This window comes from Electrophorus electricus, chromosome 10 (assembly GCF_013358815.1).
Source record: "Electrophorus electricus isolate fEleEle1 chromosome 10, fEleEle1.pri, whole genome shotgun sequence".
Classification (NCBI taxonomy): Eukaryota; Metazoa; Chordata; class Actinopteri; order Gymnotiformes; family Gymnotidae; genus Electrophorus; species Electrophorus electricus.
Window position 1 is genome coordinate 20,376,842 of NC_049544.1, and position 26,921 is coordinate 20,403,762.

The window sequence follows — 26,921 nt, forward strand, 5'->3', positions numbered from 1 at the left end:
AAAAAAACTCAAAGCAATGAACACCATTATTGGCATTCTAGTAAGAATTTTAAAGGGTATATATTTTATATACCCTGTGTAGGTTCTGTGTATGGTACTGTTAAGGTACCGTTTCCCTGGAGTTATATTTTATGTTCATTAAAGGTTTTTTTGTTCACCACAAACGTGTTACATTCTCCTCCAGTAAAAACTACCAAAAACGCATCCCATATATCTGTATGTCTATACAGAGACAGGTCAGAGTCATGGAATCATCTTGAACTTTACGTAAAGGCTTCTCATGAGACGTGGGACAGTTCAAGTCCCCTCTGTACCTCCAACCAGCCACCTGTTCGCCCTGTGGCCCGCCTTGGATGTTGTCCTCGAGCGGAGTGTGTGGGGGCCAGTATCTCGGAACTGCGTGCAGCTGGGTGCCAATGCCGAAACGATGGATGCCGGTGAGGCACCACGGGGCCTGTAACAAACTACGCATACGTCAGACAACGTAGAAGAGAAAGTCCTTCTGCTTGCTTCGTCTGCAATATGCCGTGTGTGTGTGTGCGCACGCGCCCTTCTGCCTACCTGTGTGTTTTGCTTACCTCTAAGCCACATTTGAGCCGGCATGGACTCTGAGTGCTCCAGACACGTGTTTACGTCAGTGACCGTGTTGTTGTAGTCTGTGACTTGCACTTGCTGTTGTGATCAGACTACTGCTGCGTCTGTTCCTTCCCCTGTGCTGTTGGTCAACTTACCAGCTTGTTCCGTCATTGTTATATCAGGAAGTCTCGGGAAGGCCCATCTTTTGGCTAAAGGCCCTGTTGTCTCCGTGTCCCCTGGCTGATGTATCCGTATACTGGGCCAAATTTGATTAGGTAAAAATACAGTTGAGCAGCAGCTTTTCTGCAGGAAAATTCAATATACAGTGAAAATTCGATTCAGATGAGTGAACTGACAGCTTCAATCGAGTCATTGATGCAGCAGGGAAAATAGTTAAAGCAAAAGTTAGATTTTTTTTATCGAAGAGACTCCTTTTTTGTTTTTTTTTTTCCTAATGATCTTAAATTCACTTGCACCTTACTAAATATGTCCTGGGCCTTCAGCTACCACAGATTTTAAGACTTGAGTTCCCGGTCCCGTTATACGTTTCAGCCAAAGAGCATTCCTGACTGGTGTTTAATAGCTTATGTCGTGCTGAGTGAAGGTTCTCGCCTCGTAAGCTGTGGGAAGTCGTAGTAAATCAGCTGTTTTGTTCAGATGATCTTTTCATGCACGCTTAAACTAAAATGCGATTAAATGAGTGTTGGATCCGTGTTTAGCTTTGTACTGTTTAGAGCCCACACTACCAAAGGTTCGTTCAGAAGCTGCTGCACTAATCTGCACTAGTTTGTCTAGAGTTTTGTGCCACAACCTTCCTCTCATCCTTGCGCAGCCAAAGCCGGGCTCACCTCGACCAGCCAGCCAGCTGAAGAAGCGCAAGGCTCCAGCTCCCCCAGCCATGCCTTCACCAGAGCCTCCCCTGACCACCCCTGCTCCCACCGTCCACGTCCCAGCTCCGCGCACGGGCTGTGGCCCAGCCCAGGCTCCGCCCACAAGCTGCGCACCGGCTCAAGACCCTCCCGCGAGTCACGTGCCGGTCCACGAGGGCGGCAGCCCGGCCTCGGGCGATGACACCTCGTCCGAACTGAGCCACAGCATCGAGGACTCGGATCTGGCCGGCTCCCTCGGCCGCAGCTCCAGCAGCGACGATGCCGCCAACGACTCGGCCGCCAGCAGCCTGTACGACGAGCCCATGGCTGAGCTGCCTGCTCAGAGGTCAGCCAGCTCTGCGCCGGAGCCGGAACGGAGTCTGCCCAAAACAGAGTCTGCCCAAAATCCCCAACCTGCTCCCAGGAACGCCGCAAAACGAGAGCCGCGTGCGAGCCCCACGCCAAAGGAGAAGGAGCCAGCGCTGGAGCTCAAAATGGAGGACATGGAGGACAGCCGCCACAGTGCAATAGGTACGTACGAGCGGGACCGCTCTGCGCTAATCGCTTCACTTCTCTTTCATGCCAAGTCTGTTGCTCGTTTTCCTTCGGCAGAACTTCTGGAGCAAACAAAGCCGTTTGCAGCAGTTGCAAAGCTTCAGGTCCTTTTACAGTGCTCTGGAGCTCACGTCAGCTCAGTAATCAGTTGGCCTGCTGTGTCATGAAAACTGCGGCCAGTGCTTACATAACCTGGCAAATACCAGCAGCACAGCACATGCGTCCAACATAGGTCCAGATTAGAGAAGTGTATGGGTCTATCCATGAAAGTAAACAAATACAGTAAACAAAAACGGCTGTATGAGCGAGAGCTTTGTGTCAGAGCACCTCAAGCATACAGCATTGCCGCTACAGTCAGGAGCGGCACGTGTGCACCAACTGGTGTTTCTGGTTTCGGTTCGTGGCCTTCGGGCGCCATGCCTCTCTGCGCCGCCAACACACCATCCCGTGGCCCATTTCCCAATCCCACCCTGACCGATGACTCCGCCCAACCACCGGTGAGGGTGGGGTGGCGTTGCTCTGTTGGGCAGGCTCCTCTGGAAGGCTAAGCGATGAAGCGCTAACCTGTTTGTCTCGAACCCTGAGCCCCTGCTCAGAAGGCCCAGGCCTGCAAAGCCCTGCCCTCAAAAGTCCCGTCAGGCCTGCTCTGGAGCAGAACTGTGCCTCAGCCTCAGCAGGTTGGAGCCTGTCTTCGCTGGGAGAGCCAGCGTTCCAGAGCCAGAGAGGTCAGCCAGAAGACAGCCCTGTGCACCCGAAAGCGTTGGCACCGGTGCAGAAACGGTGCCCATAAAATAAAAGGGGAGGGGGGGGGGAACCTTTCCAACTTTCACACGGGCAACAGCGCACCGCTGTTCCCTGGGGTGGAGGCGGGATGCGGTCGCCGTTGGTACGGCGCAGGCTACCGGCCACGAGGAGAGACCTGCTAACGCATACGCAAACTCCCGTGGTCTGGTTCATTAGCAGAGATGGAGGAGCTGCATGGCAGCCAGGCAGCCCCATTGATGAAAAAACGCTGCTTGAGAGAGCCCGAGCGTACCCGACAAGCAAAACCGAAACAAGCTTGTAAGCTTGTCATCTCCGCAAAAAGCCCTTTGGAGCACCGGCTGGCACGAGTGCTCATTGGCCAGAATGACGCCACTCCCCTCCCCTTAACGCCCCCCTGCTCCAGCCACTTCCATTGTCCATAGATAACTCGCCTCTGTAGAGTCTCTAGAATGACACCACGATAGGTTTGCCCACCTCATTTATTGCTGGGACTGTTTAAAGCGCTGTAAAGACCCCCGGGTTGCACCGACGTCTCCCAGGTTTTGTAAGTTCAGCAGGGCATGAGCAAACGGTGTCAGAGTTGACACAGAGGAAGCTCTCCTCATTGTCACCTCCATAACGGCAGATTATGCAGATTAATTGAAAGGCAGATTTCTGCAGCCTTCCTGCCGCCGTGTTCTGCAGATGAGAAACGGGAGACGCGCCAGTGACACCATGCCTAGCTCCAGCTTGCAGGAAACCAGTTTGAAAAATGGTGAGAAACAGATTTGCGAGACACATGTGACTCCTTTTATTTGTTTGTCATCCCTATAAATCAGCTCCGTCACCCCTCTGTATAATGCTGTTCATGACAGACTTCTAAATTGCGTTTTATTTACTGTGTCACTTGGATTTGGGAGGAGACTGGTGGGGGGGGGGTTTTGTTTGTTTGTTTGTTTGTTTTTTTCTTCCAAGAAAATCTGGAATTCCGTCCCAAAGTTCTCCTGCAATGAAGTCACCAATCGGCTGTTGGCGACTGACGATGCTGCATACGGTTCAGCTCTTCAGTCTCTTCCCTCCTTTGCTCTGCACGTGGGTCGTCTGCTCAGGCCCCTGCTGCCCCACTAACTATGCTCCCGGCCCCCGCAGGGTCTGGCCGCTACGTGCCGCCCAAACCCCGGCGGGTCCCCTTGCGGGAGCCAGGTCGCGTGGCCAGAGGCCCCACACCGTCCAGCCCTCCCCCACCGCCAGGACAGGGCCAGCACGAGGCGCCCCTGGACATCTCCGTGGAGACAGCCCGTCACTGTAGGTCCTGGGCTTTCAGATCCAGCCCATCAGGCCTCCTATGGCATCCTGGTCCCTCCAGCCTCTCGCCTGTCTGACCTTTCACCCGTCTGACTGGGTCTCATTGTCACCTGCCTAACTGAATCTCGGTCTCTCTTTCTGAGCGGGACCTCTTCAGCAGTGCTACCTGCCCTTCTTGGCTGTTCTCTCCCTGCGTCCGTCTCTCTCTCTGTGTGTCTCTTTGTGTCTCTTTGTGCCTGTCTCTCCCTCGCTCTCTCCTCCCGGGGTCATAGTCGCAGACGTCTCAACGCAAGCGTGTTGGGACGTGATGCGTTTTTGCCCCATCATAATGATGGCCAGGGGAGGTATGGGGTCTGAGATCCTGTGATGCGTACCGTGTCTTCCCCACGCGCCGTCTCTTAACATAAAATTGTGTTCAGGGGACGTTAGGAGAGCGCTCGTGTAACTCCAGCAAGACTGTACCGTTACCGCTCAACCTTGTCTACCAGCACAGAAAAGCCCCACCACCACCACCACCACCACCACACACACACACACACACACACACACACACACACACACACATACACCCACAGAGCAGATTCCAGCACGTTCCTTTCCAGACAGACTCTGTTACGGCACGCTTTGACAAGACAGTCAACTGTGTTACCAGTCGGCTTGTGTCGCATGGTATGCTTTCAACTCTGGAAGTTCTGGAACACTGTCAACTGGATTTATAGAATATGTTCTGAGCAGGGATGAAGTGCAGAGTATAATGTACGCTGCCATTTTAAAAGCAAACGTGAGCATAAACAGGTTGTCAGGTTCTTGGTCTTTACAAGGTTTGGTGACATTTTTGTACATCAGAATGAAAAGGAACAAACTTTCTGATTCACCCATCAGTTTATCCAATGAACTGCTTCTCTTTGCTTTGTTTCCTTTCCTTTTTTGTTCCCCCCCACACACACACTCTCACACACACACACACACACACACACTCACACTCTCTCTCTCTCTCTCTCTCTCTCTCTCTCTCTCTCTCTCTCTCTCTCTCTCTCTCTCTCTCTCTCTCTCTCTCTCACACTCACTCCTCTCTCTCTCCCTCCCTGTAGTCTACTGCTGTGCTCCTGTCCTGCTGCACTCCGGACACCGTTGAGTGGACACCTCCCGTCTCTCCATCCTTCATCCTCCTCTTCCTCATTGCTCCACCTCTGCACGCCCACGGTGGCGATTTCCCCCCCCACCCCTTTTTTTCCAGAACTGCTTTCTACTCTTACGCTTCTGTCATTTCCTGTGTACCTCCACTCAGTGTCTGAAAATACCCATCCTCCTGCACCAGGACTAGTTATCTTGGGACTTGGAAACGTGGTAAACCACTAGGGATGTCGGGAAAATGCTGGGAAGTGAAGCCTGAAAAAAGTTTTCTGTGTGTTTGGGATTTAATGGCCGTGATGTGCCGAGTCAACGGACTCTGCGGGACGATGGATTTCGTGGGTGCTCCTGTGTCTGTAGGGCGACGATGGTACCATTTGCATGCTGGTCCATGCCCTTCACACGGGAAGTTGTCATGTGGTGTTTTACAAACGATGGGACAGTGTAGGATACCAAGACCATACTTCATACTTCATGACTGGATTGGAGGGGCTCAGCCCAGGACAGCGTTTCTGTGTTAGAGTGCCCTCTTGCATTGACATCCGGCAGGCTTGGCGGCACGATCGCGTGACCAGGCCCTGCTGCAGCGCCAGCTCGCCCCTCCAAAACGTCGGACGTGTGCTCGTGCTCGTCTGTCCCCACAGAGTTTGGCGAAGGGCCTATTTTGTACTATTTAGCTTGTGATCTGTAGGCATGAGTGAAGAGTAGCGTGTTTGTTTTGTTTTGTTTTCTTTCGACAGACTTTCCCCTGGGCAGAGTTTGTCGGGTTTTAACGAGGAAGCGCGACACCGCTGCGATGAGCGATGAGCGTGGCACTGACAGAGAGAGACAAAGACCAGCTTGTACCACACTGTCTTCATTAAACGTCTGACAGCACATCCGTTAGTCCCGACTCTCTGAAACGCACCTTTTTTACTGACGTGTAACCGGTTGCTCCTGTCGTGCCTGTCGAAAGCGGCGGAAGGTTGTCACCCTGCCTCTCAACACGTTAGATAAACAGCCGTGCCCGAATCTGAGCCACCGTTGTCGTGAGGTATTATTAGCACTGCCATGAAGTCATTCCGTCTCCCAACATGCATCAGTCACTTCCACAGACGGCATCACTCATTCCGCTCGGGGTTAAGCCTCTCGCTTGAGGACACGCTCCAGCCGCTCCAAGGACGCTGGCAGCTGGCGACAAACCCGCATGTACTTTGTTCGTAGCTGAAAGCTCTTCCAACTGCTGACACTTCCAAACACAAAGGTGTTGATCAGTATGTTAAATTCTGCTAATGGTAGGCTAACAGTATGCCCAATGATCACAATGGGAGCTAATGACTCTCAAACCAAAACATCTGGGATTTGTCTCATAGGCAGGTTAATGGCTTTAGTGTTATAGGCTGTAGGCATTGTTTTAAGTGAGTACAAGTGAGTGTGAGATCACGCCGTTATATGAAGAGCTCAGACACTCGTCCTTGTAACCATGCACTGCCTTCCGCTGTCTTACACTCCATCACAATGTTTTCCATTGCCTTAAACTGCCGTACACCGTCCTGCAGTCCGTTACACTTTTATGCATCGTTTTCCGTTGGCTTCCATTGCTTTAGCCTGCCTTACACGGTTTGATAGTGTGCTGTGATTGCCCTGGGTGGCCTGTGGCCTTTTGTTCGGGTGTGACCCGTGGTGGCGGGTGTTTTTGCGTAGGCTTGGAAGAATTCAGCCGAGGGTTCAGGAGAGTTCAAGCGGTTGCAGGTCTGAGCCGGCAGTGTGGTTTACTTGAATACGGCTGCGCGCTAAACGCAGAGGTGACCAAGCGTATTGTGGTGTGGCATGGGAATGGGTAACGGTTTGGGACCGGTGTCCGCACGGAGCCTCATTTCCGGGCTCGCCGTCATGCCTCTGGGTTTCAGGACAGAGTGTGTGCACCTGAGAGAGACTCTCCATTCATATCTGTAGCCATGCTGTGTCATTATTCGACTTTGGGGGGGTGCATGTGCATGCATGCCCGTGCGTGTGTGCATGCAGGTGTCTGTGTGTGTGTGGGTGGGACGTGGGGGGGGGGGGTGCGCGCGTGCGTGTGTGAGCATGTGTGCACGCGCACACATGCTTGTGCGTCCGTGCGTGTGTTTCTGTGGTTGCAGCTGCCATGTTTTAGAGCTCTGCTGGGAAATGGTTGGGAAACAGCATGTGACTCATGATATATCCAGGAACAGACATCTCCTCACCGTTAAAACTCAACCCTGACAACACACACACACACACACACACACACACACACACACACACACACATGACCCAAGAGGTTGGAGTCACAGGCAGATTATGGGGGGAGAAGGTGTAAGAGAGAACACTTGAAATAAAGAGAGAGAAAGACAAAGCCGAAGTTAGAAAAGACGAATCCACAGGAAGGACCTGTAGCTGGTTCAGACCGCGAGGCCCCGTTAACGCAGCGAGCGCGAAGGAAGCCTCTGGCTCAGAGACCTGTTTAGCTTGGCTCTCTTCCATGGCTTTTCCTCCATTTGGCCCCAGTTACCAAGCCAAGGTCCTGATTCTATTGAAGCATACAGCAAGTCAAACAACAGCTCAACAGACCTCAGTGAGGTGAAAGGTAAAAAATTTGAGTCCGTTCGAGTCGCCGACGCCTGGCATGAACAAAGCCGATGTGTTGCAGTAACGGCCCCTTTCGCTCAGTAAACACCGGTTGCATGATGAACGCGGACGACGTCGGTTCCAGCATCCTGGCTGGAGCCGCGGAGCAGAGTCCCGTCGGCCCGGTAGAAAACCCCACCCCATAGAAGCCTTTCTGCTCGTCTCCCCTGTTTGAGCCACTGTTCTTTTCCTCTTGAGTTCCTGCTTGCTTCCCTGTCACTCACATCAACGTTACACAGTTCTCTGACTGGCACCACTTCCGAGAATGTCCGTACCACTCGGTGCGATTGTAGTTACTAAAATAATCCAGTGATGGTTGATGTAAATCTCTGGAATGCAGATACAGGTTGGTTGTAGTCACGATAGCATGCCAATGCATGCGAACCAAAATACTGACGATGACAAACTCGATTAATACAACATTAATGATGCTGACTCTCTTGTCCCTGATGACAGCCTGGGTGCACTCAGCGGAGCAGGGTGTGGAGCAGGAAGCAGAGACCGCGTCCGTGTGCAGTAGCGAGAGCTTCGCGGACCAGGGCTACGCAGCGTCTGAGGGCCTGGCTGAAGACTCGGTCCCGCTTGGCTCTCCGTGCGAGCTGGCCCAGCCAACCTCACCAGAAGACACCTCCCTGGGCCGCGACCCCACGTCAACCCCCAGCCGGCCCAAAGACTGCTCCAGCGATAGCGATGAGGGCTGTGCTACCTGGGGGTCGCGTCACAGGTGGGGAGACCCGAAAGCGTGACAGCTTGCATGGATTATCAAATTTAGCACACCATCTCACACAGTATTTTTGTATACGTGCTCCCTTAACCACTGAGATTTTTGTAAACAATGCTGCAACCCTCTAAAGACAACAAAAACGCTGTTTTCTTGGGGACCTCTAATGGGACTGTTTGTATAATGTAATTGTTATTGATGTCTGGCTCTTTGCGTCCATCTTGGTCATTTAAAATGCAGTGTCCGACATGTCAAATTAGGGTATTATCTTCCCATTTAATAGCGTTATCTTGCGTTATCTCCTGGAAACACAGGTTAAATTCCTCCATGACCCGGGCTGTCTATAGTGGGCGACCCATGTGGAGTGGGGACCATATTAGGGAGATTGGATTTATCAGCCAGCCAAAAGCCAGTTTGCCCGAGTGGGCCCTCTCCCAGCCTGCCTGGCCATTATGCTGTGTCCAGCATCTCGTGGGACTCCTGTAATAGGCTGTCCTCTGAACAGCCTGAGTCTTTTAAAGCCACTTTGGCAGCCCCAGAAAAGCCGACGTCTGCCCAGCCCAGGCCGTCTCGGAGCAGGAGCTGCCAGATCTCGCACCATCACCGGAAAAAAAGTACTCGCTCGATCTGCGCAGGCTCATGGTACTCAGTTCTCACATATAGAGCCTCCCACAAAAGACCTAGTTTTTCACCCAGTCATCCTCAAAAGGGTGTATGCGGAGTGGGTGGGATTTACTGTCAGAGTGGCAGCGTTTAAATAACGCAGAGTGCCTTTCTCATGGCCTGAGATTAGCTGCCCTGGAGGAAAATGCCTCCCCTGCAGGAGTCTCACATTCACTGCATGAGTGTGATCTGCAGGGAAAGGTCCCTGATCCCAGACCAGGTCACCTAGTTATTTTCTGAACTCTGAGCTCAGCAAACACATTGGGTTGACCCTGTAACCCAGCAGCTAATCATTCATAGATTAAATTGCCACCACGTTGTTTGAATCGTGTCGTTCTGTGATCTGGCTCACGCAGCGGGGACGTGCGACGAGAGCCGCGGCCGGGCGGGACACCGAAGGGCTTTGTGGACGACGCCGAGGTCACAGCTCAGATCAACCTGACCCTGGCCGACCTGGACGCGGAACTAGCAGGTGGTGCCAGCAGAAAGGCACTTTTAGCATGGCTTTGTGTGTTGTGCATTCTCCATGGCACCTTCTCCTTTGTCTCCCATTTCCTACCACAGTTTCAGAATATTTCGGGGGGCCTAAAGCCAGGTGGAGGTCTTGGTTGTAGTTTTATAATGTCAAGTGTCGTTGAGATTTACAGCACAGTCTACATTCTGAAATTGCTTTGGCTGGGTATTTGCACTAATTTGATGAGGGCTGATTTTTCCTCTTTTCTTTGATTTCCTGTGTGAGTGGAAAAAGAAATTTGATTATGCATGAATGGCCGATCTTCTCTTTAACACTCTTTTCACTGTGTACTTCAAGTGAATCACTCGGGTGAGGCCCCTGTATGTGTGGATGATGACATCCTCATGTCCTTTGTTGACATGGACATTCCGGTTACAACCATCGACGAAGTGCCCGGTGACGATCGTCCCAGCGTCAGAGATGAGCATCAGAGAAAAGAAGACGTCAGCAACAGCTTGAAAAATGCAAGTGTCCAAGACAAAAACAACAATGCTTGCATGTCAGAAAAAGCAAGCAGTGGTCACACCCAAGCAGATTGGATTCAGCCGTTCAGCCAGGAGGTTGTTACCAGGCCTGGGATTAAAGCTCAAGTTCACCACAAGAAGGTTGTGAGTCACGATGTGTCAGAGAGGTCTCAACGTCCTGTTGTCAAGACTCCTGAGAATGTTCTGGAAAGAAGACTAGAGCCTCCACCCTTTGTCCAGAGCCACAGTATGGTAACTTCTGAAATAGACAGAGCATCATCTAAAGCACCCTCTTTCGCTCAAATCAAGATCACCCAGAACCCTGTATCTAGATTTGGCCTAAAAACCTTCACTGTTATTCCTCCCAAACCAACCATATCCCAGACTCCCAAACCTGTCCACTCCATGGACCAAGGTGCCATTAAGATTGACGAGTTTGGCAACATGGTCAAACAAAGAGCTGCACCCATAGACAAATACCAAAACCTTGGTGAGGCAACCAACAACCCAGACTCCCCACTCGTGGGCAAAGCCAAGGCCTTCTGGAGTTCAGCCAAGAAGCAGGGTCCTGCATCTGACACCCACAAAGGAGATTCTGTGAATGCTTCGGAAGTTGGAGTGTCCAAAACTATACCTGTAGCAGTAGTATCTCAGCCTTCAGAGAAATCGAATGAAAAGGAACCACTGAAAAAGGTCAGCGGGCCAACAAGCAACCCAGCATCTACAGCGGAGAACAAGCTTCCCATGTCAGATCCTGCTGAAACTGCAACCTTGACAAGGCAGATGAAAGATCTTTCATTCCTCAAGCCTTCCAGAAGAACTTCCAGTCATTATGTAGCCTCAGCTATTGCTAAGTACACAGGAAATCCCTCCACTCAGGTAGATGGAATTCCAGGGCTTTCGGAATCAACTTCCAGTAAACAATCTAGCAGCCAAGGCTTCAGGCAGACTACAAATATACACACAATATCAAACCATAAGGATACGCAGGCCTCTGCGAACCCAGTACCATATTTTGCTGGACCTAAGCGGTCACTTAGCTACTCAGGACACGTCTTAGAGAAGCAAACAACCTTTGAACACCCGCAGACCAATATTACAGGGAAGGAGATGTTTTTTGGGACAGACGGCACTGAATCTCTGAACGCTAACCCACTAGATAACAAGCCTCGAGTGCACACACAGACATCTACATGCTCTGAGCCTACAAAGCCCTCTTCTAAAGAGGGTGTGTCCACAAAAATAACCCCCGAAAAGGCCTCACCTGTACAGAGCCTGACGAAAACCACTCGTCCAGCTATACCGAAGAAGCCAGAGCTGCACACCCCTGGCGTACTGGCCAGGACAACCCAGACTAGCATGTTTGGGCCAGTAATGAAGTTTAAGCCAATGATTCAGAAGTCAATGGAGAAGGAGTCCTCTCTTCACAGCTCTCTAATGGAAGCCATTCAGTCTGGAGAGGGAATTGAACGACTCCATAAGGTATTCAAATATTTAAACACTGCAAAGTGCATTTGTGGTTTGCTGGTCTCATTCAAGGCACAATTCTCTCGCTGATTATGCAATACCCACAAAATGAATTATGCTGATTTCACAATTTATAGCTCTGAATATGCTTGCTCTAAAGTCACATCCAATTTTTTTGTTGACCAGTTAACCCTTTAAATTACATTTCAGTATAACTTTCATCATAGACTTCATGTTGCTTCTTCCACAGAACCATTGCTAATTCTGATTTTGTCCAAAAAAAAGCCTAATTAAACATTTACTGCACTTACATGTAGACAGTAGCCTGAGCTACTGATGCTTACAAGAGCAGTATAGACTAGTCCATGCACAATCCCGTTTACATCAAAAGCAGAATAATTTCATTTTGCAAAAGTAAACACCTCCTTCAGGACACAACAAAGGTTATCCACCTTTTGAAATTCCCAATTTCTATTTTAAAGCAAACACCAGGCTTTCTGAAATGGACCAGATGCGATTCCTTTACAATCTAGCTGCAGTCATATTGCAGTTAATGAGAAATGCATTACCTTTAAAAATGACTGCATTCCTTTTCTTCCTGCAGTCTATAAACTGCATTATGTCCATTTCTGATATGAAACGTAAGGCACGCTTCTTCATTCTGTTTTTGGCATCACAAAGCTGCCATCATCGCTGAAAAATGTCCCAAGAACTACTTCTGACATTTTAATCAGGCTAATATATGGCTGACTAAGACAACAGTCAGACTATGACTATGGGCCACACTGCTTATATTATTGTATCTCTGTCTGACTAGCAGTCAGAAATCAAATTGTTGGTGTGCGTGTAAACATAGTTACTGATCAACATATTGTCATGTTTTACCATTTAAAGGTTTAATGAGTGAGTTTATTTTAGTTAGTTTTTTTTGTTAGCTTTCTATATCTCTTCCATTTTTGTGTCCAGGTGTCCAGGTCTCCCAGGGCAAGTCCTTTGAAGAAACCGTGCTATGTGGAGGCTGAGAACGAGCGTTCTGCACTTCTGTCAGCCATCAGAGCTCAAAGTAACTCTGCAAGACTGAAGAAGGTAAGATTTGCTATTAAACCAGTAAAAAGGGGACTTCCACTTCCCTTGAGGACTTCCTGAATTTCACACCAATTTTGTTCATTTTGCTGTGCTTAGCAAACACGTGTTTGTAGAGGCCGTTTGTAACAGCCCGCCATCACTGTCCTCAGACCAGATCAGAGGCGGCTGTGGAGCTGGAGCGTTTCAGGAACGGAGAGGACAACAGAGCTGTCCAAAACGACACAACCCCACCAACTCCTCCCGAGCCCCCTGCATTTGCACCTCCTCCACCTCCGGCCTTCACTCCGCCTCCTCCACCGCCACTCTCAGCCCCACCTGCCCCGCACTCAGTCCCACCCTCCCTGCCCATAGCCACGCCCAAGCCTGCACTGGTACTGCCCCCAGGGGGTAACCCAGAGCTAGCCAGAGAGGTCCTACTGGAGGCCATCCGCTCGGGCTCTGGAGCCGAACGACTTAAGAAGGTAAAAGAAAAACTATCAACAACTACGTGGACAGTTCGAAGAAGCAATACCGATGTGACGATAGCGATGTATGATGATGACTTAGAGTTCATCAGGCATGTTATCGTTGACTGGCTGAACCTAACACTTTAAGGATAATTATTCATAAGCAAACATTTATCCCATCAGAGTTTTGTGTGTCACAAACTGGGATTCACATCATATTCATATCACATTATGGTAGCATTGTAGACTGACGGTGAATGTCTGGCTGTTAATTCATCAGGTCCCCATGACATCAAATACGGTGAAGGTCAACGGAAGGTTGGGCACCATCCAGGTGTCTCCTCAGGTTTCTAAAGAGCACTAGAAACCCTCTCCACTTTCTGAAGAACACTAGAAACTGCCTCAAATTCAGCTTTTGGGTTCTTTTAGGGCATTAGCTAAATGTAGTATTTAGGCCTTCTCAGAAAGTTGCTGATCTTGCCTACATATTCCTGTACTACCCCTCTCCCACCCTAGTTTATTTATTTATTTGTTATTAGTCATATGCTGCTATATGCCTTTTTAGTTTGCTTAAGCTCAAGCAAGATTTTTATTTTCAGATGTTAAAAACAGAAAATTTTGGATTAGATTACCCTGTGTAATGAGTGTATATTGTATAATTTGCGGGCACATTCATTTAAAATTTTTATATATATATATATATAAAATATAAAACAATTTTTTTTTAAATACACAAAAGCAATCTGTCTGCTCCCTCTTCAGTCCATCAGTGTTTGCCCAAACGTTCACAGGGGTTTCTGGTTTGAATGTGTTATCTGGAGGGCATCAGGAAACTGCCAGTCACCCTTATGCTTGGTGCTAATGCGATGTTCGCTGTGTTTGGATTACCTTGGAGCATGACTGTGAGTGCATTTATTTTTTCTTTATTTCTTTTTAAATTATCTATAGAGAGATTCTCAAAGTGATGAGAAATCATTTAAGCAGACAGGAGTGTGTAGGTTTTCTTTCTGACAAGGCAACTGTTCTTGAGGCTTCGTAGTCTTATGTACATCAAAAGCAGACGTTTGTGTTAAAATACACTGGCTTTCGAAGGGGTTAAAAGATGAATCATTAATCTTGTGGTCACAAATGTTTTATAGCAGTCCAGCTGGCTTTGCCTGTAAAACGTTCAAATTACTGAAGCAAACGCTACCTTGTCATACATGATCAGAGGCTTATTAATATCTATTAATACTTTTTCACCATGCTGCTAAAGTTTTTGCTAAGACCTATATTTATGCCATTTTGAAAAAAGAAAAAAAATCAAGTCACTACATATATGTTAATTGAGTCCAAGTTCATTAAGTTATAAATCTTTAATTTGTGCAGTAAAGCAGACCACATGACAGATCTATCAAAGATGTAGACAGGTCTTGCGTTCAGACGTATGAGATATTATATGGATGTTATAGACACATGTTGACTTATTGTTTTTGTTTGTTTGCTTTTTTAAGAATTGTATATTTTGTCCTGTTGACTAGGAATTGTTTATTTGATTAATTTTGAGATTAGACACCACAATGTGGGTGCAACTTTTTTTTTTATTTGTAATAAGTGTTTCTGAAGGATTAAACAAACTCGAATCACATTTTGAATCAATAAACAATTTTGTAATCAGATTTATTCACTCTTTTATGTACATCTGCAGTGTTTTTATAGCTAAGCTTTATTTGCGTGTTACTATCAGCATACATATTTGCATGTACAGCACCTAGATGCAAATACTGCTTACTCCTCCCTGCAGAGAAAAGATTTTAAAATGCACTTTAAGGGGAACACAAAGAAAGAATGAGAGTGCACAGTAACCTTAACCTGCGTACAGACCTTTTCACGAATTCATCTCTAATAAGGTAGCATCAGCACCTCCTTTTAGCACAACTGCACACCGATGTCCTTTTCCTTTCAGTTAAAGTCTCATGCCTGTCTTAACACTTTTATTGCATTTACCGCATGCAAGCCTGAAAAAAAACAATGGCAATGGCTATATTCAGTCATGTGAATTAACACTTGGCTGCTTCTGCACTCTTATAGCTACTGGGTTGAGCGTCAGCCCGGATCAGTGTCACGGGATGGGGGAACCGAGATAGAAAGGTTCCTTACTGAATGTCTGAGCTCGCCCAGGTCTGCACGACACACCCAAACAGCCTGGAATCGTCCTCTCATCACTGCTGCTCCTATTTTTGACTCTAATGAACGTGCTTTGTTATTAGCTAGTAATAATCTGCTCATATCTCCATACAGATGGTGTTGCACTAACATCAAGTAATTTGTACATGTTAGGAGTATAATGTGCCATTATAGGTCTGTATCCTTATAAAAAACTTTTAGTATGTGCACTATCACATTATTAAACCAGTTTAGATCTCATTAGTAACAACATATTTCACCTTTCCTCCTCTTGTAAGTGTGGGATAGTTTGGTGGCCCTTGTGTTTCCCAAGGGCTGAGTGAGGTCTGCATGGCTCACACTCATCTGCCTCTCAGCAGGCCTGGGGTAATTCCCTCCTTGGCAAGCAGCTACAAATTCTTGCAGATCCACAGTCACCCTGTTAGTCAGAATTCCGGCTCATTTGCGGCTATTCTGATCTGCGTTATGAAACTGTTAAATGACTGTTTGCATTCAAACCACTGCAACCATTAGCGAAGGAAAACAAGTCTTGGAGAAACAAGAATCGAAGGTCATGGCTTAAAGTTATGCATGAAATGGAAGATTGAGAAAGAATTAAGAAGCATATCTCATATGATAGAATATTTATCATACATCATAATCAATTTGTCTTTCCTTTTTGCCTTGACTTTGCATGAATTCACTCAGTTGGGTGCTGTTTATCCCAGCTGAGAGCTGTTAAATTGAAGCACCCATAAGACCTTATCTGAGGAGTGACACAGATCCTACATTTAGTATGTGCTAGGACAAAGCACCCAACATTCAGGATGGTTCATATTAGGGTTTAATTTCATACCTCATGCAACAGTTAGCTGTTTGATTTTTAACTTGGAGAATAGGTTGGCCTTTTTGTAACCCAAACCTTTTCCAGATATACTTCTTATTAACCCAAGCCTTTTTCAAATATACTTCATAGCAAAAGCATTCAGCGTCTTTATTACTGAACAATTTACCCTGGAGAAAAAATGCATAGACCTTCTCACAGAATTTAAACAGTGAAATGGGGCAGGTGTTTAGGTCTTCAAGAACGTGACAAATCTATTTTTCAAAATATTACACACTTTGCACGCTTAGCATTGCTGGGATAAAAGTACTAAGGAAAACACCCCAGAGAGATTTTGTAGAGCCACTGAAGCCCCACACATGCACATAAGTCTGAAAATTATACGGGTCCCTTTTTAGCACATACAAATCTCCATAATATGGACACAAATTTGTTGGGAAAATGTATATTTGAGTATTATACATGTATAAGTGTATATACAACAAAACCAATTGATTGGGAATGCAACATGGCTTGCAAGCTTCTCTTTTGCTAAAGGAGAAATTGTAGTGTGTAGATGTATGAAACAATGTTAGTGCTGCTGTAAGTGGCTAAACAACGCATAGATCAGAGCTTCATCTGTGTTGTCTGCTTCTCGGGTCTTCAGCCAAGTCAACCCAACTCGTGCTAACCATTGTGAAGGTTTGTGCCAGCTGGCAGAGGTCACATGGCAACAATACGTTCCCCTTCAACTGATAATTATTTGTCGAAACCGGAGAGGGTTTTTGCATTGGAAACATTCATGTCGGCTAATATAACACATTTTGCATAAATGAAGTATCATCTGACAGGGATTCCCTCACATGAGCGCCTTCAAAAAATCAAAAAGAAAAAACCTGATTGCGATTCATATAGGCCTATAACCCAAAAGTTCCTCAAAAGTTGGTTACTGGTGTTGTTTCAACACTGACTGGTTCTGACAGGAACTTTCTGCTAGCATTTAGACGTTCAGCCGTTAGTTTAATCCCGCCGCTGTCTCCTTGGTATATGAACACTGTTCACTATAACGACGTATCGTAATTATGCCCCGGACATCTGGTCTTGTAGCCCTTGTCGGATGTTAAGGAAGAGTTAAGGAAGCCAAACGTACATGAAGTTAAAGATGGGATGTGTCGAGCCCAACTGTTCGTCAACGACCCAAACGTACGCGACATTTTGATGCAGGAAATGACGTCACCACGCCAGGTCTTTTTTTTATATATATATAGCTAAATGGTCAATCCGATCGTTCAAGCTGCGGAGCAGAAAAAAAGTCTTTTCATCAATTCTCGTTTCATCGTTTGAAATTTTTCATTTTTTATTGGAATGAAACAATCAGCACTATTGACCAACACAGACTATGCAAATTTTTGTGTGTTGTGTTGAAAAGTAAATTGAAAAAACATGATCCTCTCACGTCACTTCTGCTGCGCTTTGTTTAACCAAATAACTTTCTGTTGTGTAGAAACATTAATCCCCAGACTGTCAAAGGTGACCGGATCTTGCAATCCGAGTGGACATAAACCAGAGGCATTGGCTCGGGAACTGGACCTGTCGCAGCAAGCGATAGGACGTTGTGGGCGTGAATCGTATACTCAAGCAACCTTAAAGCCCTGCACCAGAGTGCGAGCTGCTCGTTTAGCTCCTACCTGCGGTGGTCGCCCCACCTTAAACTGCGCTGGACAAAGTTCCTGATCATTAACTGTGTTTGACCCATAGCGCTGCTCAGACGCTTTCTCGGGGACACGTAGCCTGCGTGGCCTGTTGCTTTCAAGCAAAACACTAAATGTGACAGTCACTGGATACCAACATTTCTGTGTTGTTGAAGGTATATAATCTAAGGCAATAAAAAAAATTTTATTATTATTTTACCTCAGTGAATCAGCAATGCATACCGCAATCATATTCCATCGGTTGGTTCAACTTGTTGCTATAACTTGGTAAAGGCCCGTTTTAAAAAAAAAAAAAAAAAAGGAAAAAGTTTTAAAGATCTTGGGGGATGCTACATCGGCCCTGGCAGTGGGACCCTCCAGAATGATGTGCATACTGACGCAAAGATAGTTATGGCGCACGAGTGCGAGCTTCCCTGTATCGCAGTTTTTGCGCGTGCTCATAAAATATTGTACCTTTTATGGCTCGAACACTTGATACGCTTATATGTCCTTTTTCATACTAATAGAACTAATATGATCAATGCTGGGCACTGAAAACAAATAAACTGCTTCTACGTGCTAAACTAACAAACTTGTGCAAATATGCGCGCGGGCACAGCGGCCAGGAATAAATGGGTTGCAAAATTCTACGTCGGTCAAGGCCATATCACGCGCTCTTCTTCTCCAACGTGCAGATTGGGTAATTTGGGGGTCTGGCCAAAGCGCGACACGCTAGTGGCTGGAGAAAGGGTCCAGCCCCTTAGTGGGCTGGTTCGGATTGACGACAGCGCCCAACTTTCAGCATAATCACGCACATTCAACGAGACTCGAGCTCCTCTGCAAATGAGGTAAGCAAAGCGTCCCCCCTCCCCCGTGTCTCCTTGTGAGTCGTACGTCTCGCAGAGATTACGCTTTTCTATTTGGGAATGAGGGGAGGGAGTTAAAAGTCTTCCGCATTGAGTATGCATCAAAAAATACTAAAGAAATGGTCTAAAGGACTGGGCTTTTAACAGTGTCCCAGAAAGTTCTCTCCTTGTTCCTATACCGGCTGAGCATGGGTCGAAAAGGGAGGCGCTAATGGAAGGGGAGGCGTTGTTGTGTGTGTGTGTGTGTGTGTGTGTGTGTGTGTGTGTGTTGGGGAGTCAGCTGAGAGACTGAACGCTACATGCCTTCAACGGGAAGATTGGCCTGCGGGGAGCAAGCAGTGATTGTAAGGCTGTCGCACAAAACACTCTCTCAACGTCGTTTGGGTGAGCAGGCAGACAACGCTTCCCGAAAGCGAAGCACCGACTCTGGGGTGAGAATCCGACCCTTTTAACTTTGTGTTCAGGATTTCTTCCACCCATGGAACGGGGCGAAGTTTTGGCACCGTTTGCAAAGGCTTCCAGCTGGCCCGTTTCACGGGCACCCATGCGCGGTTTGGGGGCGAGGGTTGGATGGAGTGTCGGTGAACACTATATGGACGGTGGGAATGTCTGGTATAAACACCACTGTTAACTGTTTAATATTTTTAATCCGTTCAAATATAACTTGCAGTGTGACGAGTAAAGCGTCTTGTACTGGGTTCATTCTAAAGAGGAAGTTTTTTCTGGGAATTTCACGCATGTTTATTCAGTGACATGCTTTATTTGCAAAGTTGCTCACGTGGTGAACTGGCTGATGGCTGCGTTCAGGCTTGTAATTGTGATCTTATTAATACGTAATGGCCTACATTTCTTCTTTTTTCTTTCTGAACAGCTCTTATTGCTTTTAAAGAAGCTTTACGACAACTGTTGGACGCGACACCTTTTATATCGTTATTCGCCGTGTAATGACGGCAGTGCTTTCTAGCTATTGAATGCCTTTCTTTCGTAGTCCGCCTCAGTGATGTAGTGTGGACAGCAGTGAACGTGCGTATGCGTCGAGGGTGGGCGATCAAAAGCGACGTCCATTGAACTTCTCCAAAGAACTTGCCCACCCAGCCCAAAAGCACTCCGTTGCCCTGCAATTCAAGACTAGCGTAAAACGACCCCTAGGGCCACAGAAACCCAAGCGATATGACTTGGCAAGTTTAGTGACCGACATATATATCAGGTCCGGCAGGCTCGTGTCGGACGAAAGGCATTTGGGTGCACGTCGAACTTGATTTTGACACACATGAATGCACATTGTCCAAAGATTTCTGCAAACCGGGCCGAGGTTGGCATGCTTTTCCCCCAGCACGTTAACGGCCATTCACTAGTCCACGAGAAGAGGGTAATGGATGGGCCAGGGTTGGGCTATAATAAGTGTAGAATATTTGCACGCCTCACTTTTTTTCTGTAAACGCTGTGTAACATGAAGTGGATTTTAAGTGGTTGTAAAATAAACAGGTGAGTTGGTCAATGCAGGTGAATCGTAAGAGCAGTTCAAAGACTAAATGAACCAGTGCTCAACGACCTGAAGAAAGATGATCTGACTTCCTATTTGCTTTGTTTACTCTCATTTATGTAAACAACGGAACAAAACCCCTTTTGTATGGGCTCGTGATAGGGAAAGAATGTCGCTTTAAGCAGCGGAGAGGAATTGTCTTCTAGAATGACTGTTTATATCTAATAAAGCTGACGTAAACAATACGTCTTTGACGGAGAAGTCGTCCAAATTTAACTTCAACCCTGTTTGCCAAAAATTACACCATTGTATGAGACAGTTGCCACAGGGCACACAAACGCATTCAGATACGTCTTTTCATTAACTGAGAACATACTGACCTCTGTTACTCGCGTATGGGGAAATTTCGTCCCCCTAATTCATAACATAGTTCTGGTTCTCTCGTTTTTTGGCAGGACCTCAGACCACGCCAGCATGTTGCATGTGGTCTTGAGCTCTTATAGGAAGTGCGGTTGCCCGTTACTTTGGGTCCGGACGACGAGCCCGCGATCACAATTTTGGCACGTGTATCTGACGGCGACTGTGGCTCTCGCCCGTTGCGGTTCCGTCTCATCGGGTGCCGCTGTCGGCGTGAATGGAGCTTGTCGCAGTGGGTCAGTCCACCGGGTTACCTCGAGTGCTTATCGAGGGCTGCACACCAACAATGCAGTTACACTTTTTTTTTTTTCCCTTCAGCTATAGAGGATCATTATTGAAAACTCCTGAAACTTTGCTTTTGGGGTGATTTGGGGTTTTTTTGTACACCTATATTAAATATTTAATAAATAACTGCTTTTCAACAGAAACAAAGCCAAGGCTAACTCCGTCCCCCAGCTCTGCTTAGGCGAGTGTCGGTGTGATTAAACATTAAACGTATGATAAAACAGTCTTTAATCTCTGGAGCAGGTTGATGTAAGCAGAAGAAGGAATGCGTGCTGGTTTTTATAATGCGAGGAGCTGAACTTCCTCGGCTGCAATGTCCCTGCTTCTCCGGCTTTTCAGGGAGTTGGCGGCCTTCCAGACAAGACTCGCACACACTAAACGCTGGAATCTCTAATCGGAACGTTTACACAAACCAGCCTTACCATCAGGGCTGCCAGCAATGCATTCTGGGACAGCCGATGTACAACGTGCCTGTTTCATAAGAAGCAGTTCGGAGCCTCGGCTTCCGACGCTTGCTCTTCGGCTCTTAGTTCTCGGTCCATTTGGGATCGTATAAAGTATGGCGAGAGGCGCTTCTTTGGTTTGGCTTTGCGCAGGTTACAGAAATACGGCCAGTGTTTTCATACCTGGTGCACGGGAGGATGTGGCCCGAAACAATATTGAAACGTCATGCAATCGCCCTTTTTAAGCCACATCCAAGTCATGCAGTTTCCTTTGATCCCAGTAAATACAAGCTCATGTAAACACATGCAAAGCCACTTTAATCCACCTCTTTGTTCAGTCCAGCGTGAAGCTGTCTTTACTCTGTGGATAGTCTGCTGGCTGGTGTTGGAAATGCCGCACATGTCCCCTGCCTTCTTTCGAAATGCTGCCCATCAGTTCTCACAGTTACATAATTGTGTCTCGGGGTTGCTATTTGTTTGGTTATTTTGCTTTGTTTTCCTGCGACGCGCGAACGGAAACCGACACGTTCAAATGTTGGGGGGGCAGCGGCCCACCCACGTGGCCGACATGGACACAGGCCTACCAGCTCCTGGCCCGTTCAGTGAGAGAACTGCACAGGGGCCCGTTTCTTCACTGGCCAATGAAACCCTCATCCAATTAGCAATTGTCCACGTTCCCAGAAGCCTTTCTCTGAGCCCGGCTATTCAGCCAGCTTTCTGACATCGTGCAATCTTATTGGTTTCCCTGCTCTGATGCTCCAGAATAACATATCAGGCCGTTAATTAAGCAGTTGGACATGTGGCAGCAGTGCTGGTCTCGGGTCCGGAAAATTGCTAGGAAAAAAAGTCATAATGAGCATACCTCATAAACTATACTTAGAAACAGTTGTTTTTAACGATCTTGAGAGGGATCGGATTTCTGCTCATTAATCTTAGACTCTCCCAGATTTGGATCTAGCATAAGGTTTATTTTTGCTAAAAAGACGTGCTACTTCTCTGCAACATAGATACCATGTCATCATGCTTCGCAGCTATGAAAACAGAATACTGCTGGTGTGCATGCTTTTAATAAATATTGAATTTTTTTATCTTGATTGGTTTTTAAACTAAGTGGTTACGTTAAATGTAAGGGTAACATTTGCTGCATCATGCATTCTGTGTTGGGTTATGCCTCTTGTGTTATTGATTACCATGTCCAGTCATGGTAGCACAACAGTAAAGGCAGGAGAAAGGATTCTGGAATGAAAACCAGCAACTTGCAATAGACAACATCCACACAGAAGCAGGCAAAAGTAGCAAGAACAACCTTTCGGACTGGAACACAGATCTGTTCCTGGAGCCCTGTCTACACCTGTGATACTAGCTGATACACAGATGCTCCTGAAGCCCTTGGTCAGATGGATGTGTGAACTCATGATGCTCCCTGTCTTCTCCCACCAACCCTGACCCTGGGGAAACGGTAACACCTAGATGGTTGGAGTGGTGAAAAAAACATACCTAACATTGGTTGCTACTCCTGTTTCTCAGCCGCACGCACCATAAGCAAGCAGCCAATTGGCTTGCCTCTTCTCTGCTCTGCAAGGAAATCCAGGCATTGTTGGAGGAGTGCACGCAAGCTAAAACTTAAACGGTCACCACGGTAACAACAGCAGGGTTATCAAGTGTCCGAGAGAGAAATCTCTTAGAAACATTAAAGCGCTGAGCATAACACAGCTGTTGGCCCAGAGGGGGGGGTTTCGCTAAGGGAGTGCCCAGATATTCGCACAGAAGTAAGCTAAAGGAAAGAGAGGCCGGTTTCAAATCTACAAGAGGGATTTTGTATTGTGCGAAAGAATCCCATCACCTTGAAGCCAAAATGTATTTTGTTTTAGAGATCCTTGAATATTATCTTAATTGAATGCCAATTAGAAATTTTTGTGGTTCACTTATTGGTTAGATGATGAGCTCTCTTTTCAGAAATCGCAGCGACTAAAATAGGTAATAAACCCTTCAGACTCCTGGAGCCCTGGGTTGTATACGGATAACTGGTTGTCTACACGTCTCTGAGAACTTTACAGGAAGGTGGGTTGGGCTTTTGTGTAGGTTTACTTCCTGGTTTTTGTATATAATGAATTCCTGGGGAAATTACTGTCATATTCATCTTCCTGTCCTAGAAGAATTAGGAAAACAGAGCTAATTCAAATGACCAGACAATCTTTCAAGGTCAAGTGGTAGTCGGCTTAAAATTTTTTTTTAATGTATTCAAAATATACATTTTGTTAACAACTTTGTATCATGTTTTTCTCAAGGTATGTATGGTTTATTTAATCTTGTCTGTGGTAGTAAGACTTTCCCATTTTTTATTGCATTTAGATCTGATTTCTGTTTTACTTTCTTATTACTTCATTATTTCTGAAGTTCTTGAAAGGACTTCCCTTTATAACGAATAAATCACATTTGAATAAAGGAAACTGCAATGGCTTCAGCCTTGGAAGGTGCTGTCACACCTGTATGTGTCTGGAAAACCATCCTCAATTCCACAGGAGAAAGGTTGTTCTTATTAAAAGAGTTTTTTAGAAATTGTTTTCAAAGTGATGATATCCTAGGGATATCCTGCCAAAATCGACACCGGCACGGACAAAGGAAAGTCTCTCTACTTTCTCCAGTAGGGATTAAAAAAAAACAACTTTTCCCCTGTAACGTAGCACGTTAGAACCAATGACTGTGTTGGATAGTAGTGAAGTGACCAAGATTGCCAGCACTGATGCAGTGGTGCTACGTGCAGACCTACATTAGAAATGTCTACATTCGGCAGTCACCACCCACTTTATCAGAGGCCTTTGTTTCTCAGAAACACCTTGTCGGCGAGACGATTTGAGACTATAACCTATCTGGTCCTCTGCACAATTTGTGTTGTCCATGCGCCAACTCTTGATTAATGGTTCAGACCACGGGGGCTGCTGGTGGATGGATATTTTTGGGTGGCAAGCCATCGTCAACCCAGCAGCGACACTGACATGTGTAAACAACCACAGCGACACTCTTCCCAGCCAAGCACCTGCTGTCGTGCCACTGCCATGTTGGTGAACTGCTGAGTTGTGAATAGTATGCCATCCAAGTAGTTTCTGCTCAGTGGTGGTCCTCTGTTCAGTGGTGAAGGTGGCAGGTAGAAGGTGCCAGACACATCGTGCAGGACAACATGTGGGTCAAAATCTTTAAATAGTAAACCTGTAAAGTAAGTGTACAAAAAGAGTCATGGTGGAATGTAGCTGTTTCTAGTAAAGTGGCGACGAGGGTACAGTGACGCGCCTTGCACGCATATGGTTGGCTGCCCTATAAGCTCAAATAGCTACCTGCTGGCTCACTGCTGACTGGACTATTTATGTTCTCTAAGCCTGACCCTGCCGAGCAAGGCTGTGGACATGGCTGTTGTCGCGCTGCGGGAGCTCCAACAACCCTGTTTAGCTGTGGCCAGATCTCTTCTGACCCAGATTAACCTCCTAAGTACATGGCTACAAACATTAGCCACACCAGCCTCCCATAAAAGACATGGAACACTCTGCACCTGGCCTCCTGCTCTGGAACTGGTGTTTAGAGCTATTTCCATACTTTAAAATGAATCCTTTAAAATCCATTAAAATTTTTCTAAAGATACATCTTTTTGGCTGGTTCTTTGGTGATAGCGTGTCCATGTAGGCCCATATATACACCCACATCTGTATAAGAGAAGCTGGAATGTTTTAGCTGTCCAAACAGCTTTGAAAAAAAAAAAAATTATATCCTTTAGACATGGAATCAGGCTCTAGGATCTGGCCAGAGTGAACCTCTCCACACACTCTTTCTCTCCCCCCACACACACAAGCGTGTGCGCGCGCACACACTCACCTGTCTTCTTCCCCATGCATGCACTGCAGAATGTTTTGGTTTTGGCAGATCATATCGGCGATCATCATTCACGGAGTATTCTATTTGGTGCTGTAATCCTGCGTGTGTGTGCATGTGTCCTTGGCATGGGTATGGAGCCATCAACACAAAGCAAAAGCACATGAAGCTGACATAAAGGATTTGAGCCCTAAAGGCTTGGCGTATCTACTCAGCCTGTCACAATATGGGTGGCTTGATGCTCGCACTTTTGCGTTTGGTAATCTGGAGCCCAGCAGGCTGGTTAAAGATGTATTTGGATACCCTTGAGAGCTGAATGTGAATTCAAGAGTGTCAGTCAAGGGGGAAACCTTGATTTTAATTAATGGAGTTAATGCTTTTTACTGTTTTATGCTAATATATGTCTACGCTGTGTTGTCGGTGACCGTAAGACTGGAAACATGGTCATTTGCTGTCTTTCTAACTCATGCTATATGATGCAGGTTTTGGTATCACCTTGAAGTAAAGTGCAGGTTGGCAACTCTAGTCTTGTCTTGTGGACATACACAGTTCAGTAAAATGGTCTATTTTTGGTTTGACTGACTAATGTAATGTACCAGTGGTGTTTTGTAGTATAGTATGGGAGCAAGACCTTGAGGTGTGGCAGGAGTTATAAAGAGTTTTGTACAGTGGCACTGAGGTGACACTAAAGTGACTTCCAGCTATAATTTGGATAATATTCATAGCATCGTAATAATTGTCATAATCATTGTAATATTCATTCACCAGGATATGGGTAGCATTTTTGGGGGGAGAGGCATGGAGCTAGCTTGTCTCACAAAACATTTATTGCAGTTGCTCCAAGTTTACTAACAGTTTACTGACAGTAAGCATATTTAAATGTTATTTGTTGGACCAATTAAATGAGAAGGAACTGCATTTTTGCAGTTTAGAGAGAAAAAAAGTCTGGCAGTTGATTCCAGGTAGAATATAAAGCAGGTTAAGATGGATTTAATGAAATGTTATTGTAACCCATACATATACAGGGACACAGGCTCAAAAATACTTTACAGGAAATGGTCTGATTAAGCATGATAAAAATTAATTTAGTTGTACAGCAAAGGTTTTAGTGTTGCTCAGGCATGAACTAGAGCCGTATCTAATCAAAAGTGAGAGAGAGAGAGAGAGAGCTGCTACTCCTCCTGACCTAGATGAAGAAAGGTTCTTTTCAATCTGGTTTGTGGGGGATTTAGGAAACGCCTCATGAATATGCACATTTGCTTGGCCATTTGGTCCCGCCCCTACTGGACAAGCCGCTGCCTCCGGACGCCACAGCTGGCCTGCGAAGCCTAAATTCCAGTGTTTCCCCCATTCTCTCTCTCTCTCTCTCTCTCTCTTTCATCCATGCACTTTGCCCCAGTGTGTGCCATTCAGCTGTTCTTCTCCCAATACCACACGTTAAAAGAATGTGCTACCAGCATTCCTTAGGAGATGGAGGGTCTGGGATAATGGTCCCCAAATATATTCTTGTGCATGGTGTGTGGGTGGGTGTGTATGTGTGAATGGTGTTAAACAACCAGAAACCAGCTTACTGATCCGTGATCATTTTTAATTAGCTAAAAGCATGAGGGGGGATTGTGTGGCTTGTATCTAATCAGGAAAATGGCAGAGGAGCCCAGTTTTGCAGACTTATTCATACTAAACTACTTGTACATTACATTATGTAGCAGATGTAAAGCTAAATTTATAGTGCACTTTG

General features: G+C 46.5%; 2 protein-coding genes across 5 annotated transcripts in view; both read left to right on the forward strand.

Moving 5' to 3' along the window:
- The window catches only part of cobl (cordon-bleu WH2 repeat protein), a 40,298-nt gene extending 25,473 nt beyond the window's left edge, over positions 1 to 14,825 (forward strand). The window contains exons 10-17 of the mRNA XM_027024787.2: positions 1,409 to 1,976; positions 3,894 to 4,049; positions 8,265 to 8,532; positions 9,549 to 9,664; positions 10,004 to 11,652; positions 12,604 to 12,723; positions 12,873 to 13,184; positions 13,450 to 14,825. Coding sequence (XP_026880588.2) covers positions 1,409 to 1,976; positions 3,894 to 4,049; positions 8,265 to 8,532; positions 9,549 to 9,664; positions 10,004 to 11,652; positions 12,604 to 12,723; positions 12,873 to 13,184; positions 13,450 to 13,533 — 3,273 coding nt within the window. The 3' untranslated portion in view covers positions 13,534 to 14,825. The remainder of the gene's footprint in view (positions 1 to 1,408; positions 1,977 to 3,893; positions 4,050 to 8,264; positions 8,533 to 9,548; positions 9,665 to 10,003; positions 11,653 to 12,603; positions 12,724 to 12,872; positions 13,185 to 13,449) is intronic.
- Positions 14,826 to 18,641: 3,816 nt separating this feature from the next.
- grb10b (growth factor receptor-bound protein 10b) overlaps positions 18,642 to 26,921 on the forward strand; it is a 52,659-nt gene continuing 44,379 nt past the window's right edge. For 3 of the 4 annotated variants that reach the window (XM_027024767.2, XM_027024769.2, XM_027024770.2), the window contains exon 1: positions 18,760 to 19,125. The gene's annotated coding sequence lies outside the window, so the exon portion shown is untranslated. Of the gene's footprint in view, positions 18,677 to 18,759; positions 19,126 to 26,921 lie in introns of those variants that run through there. The other variant, XM_027024768.2, reaches the window with a different exon arrangement.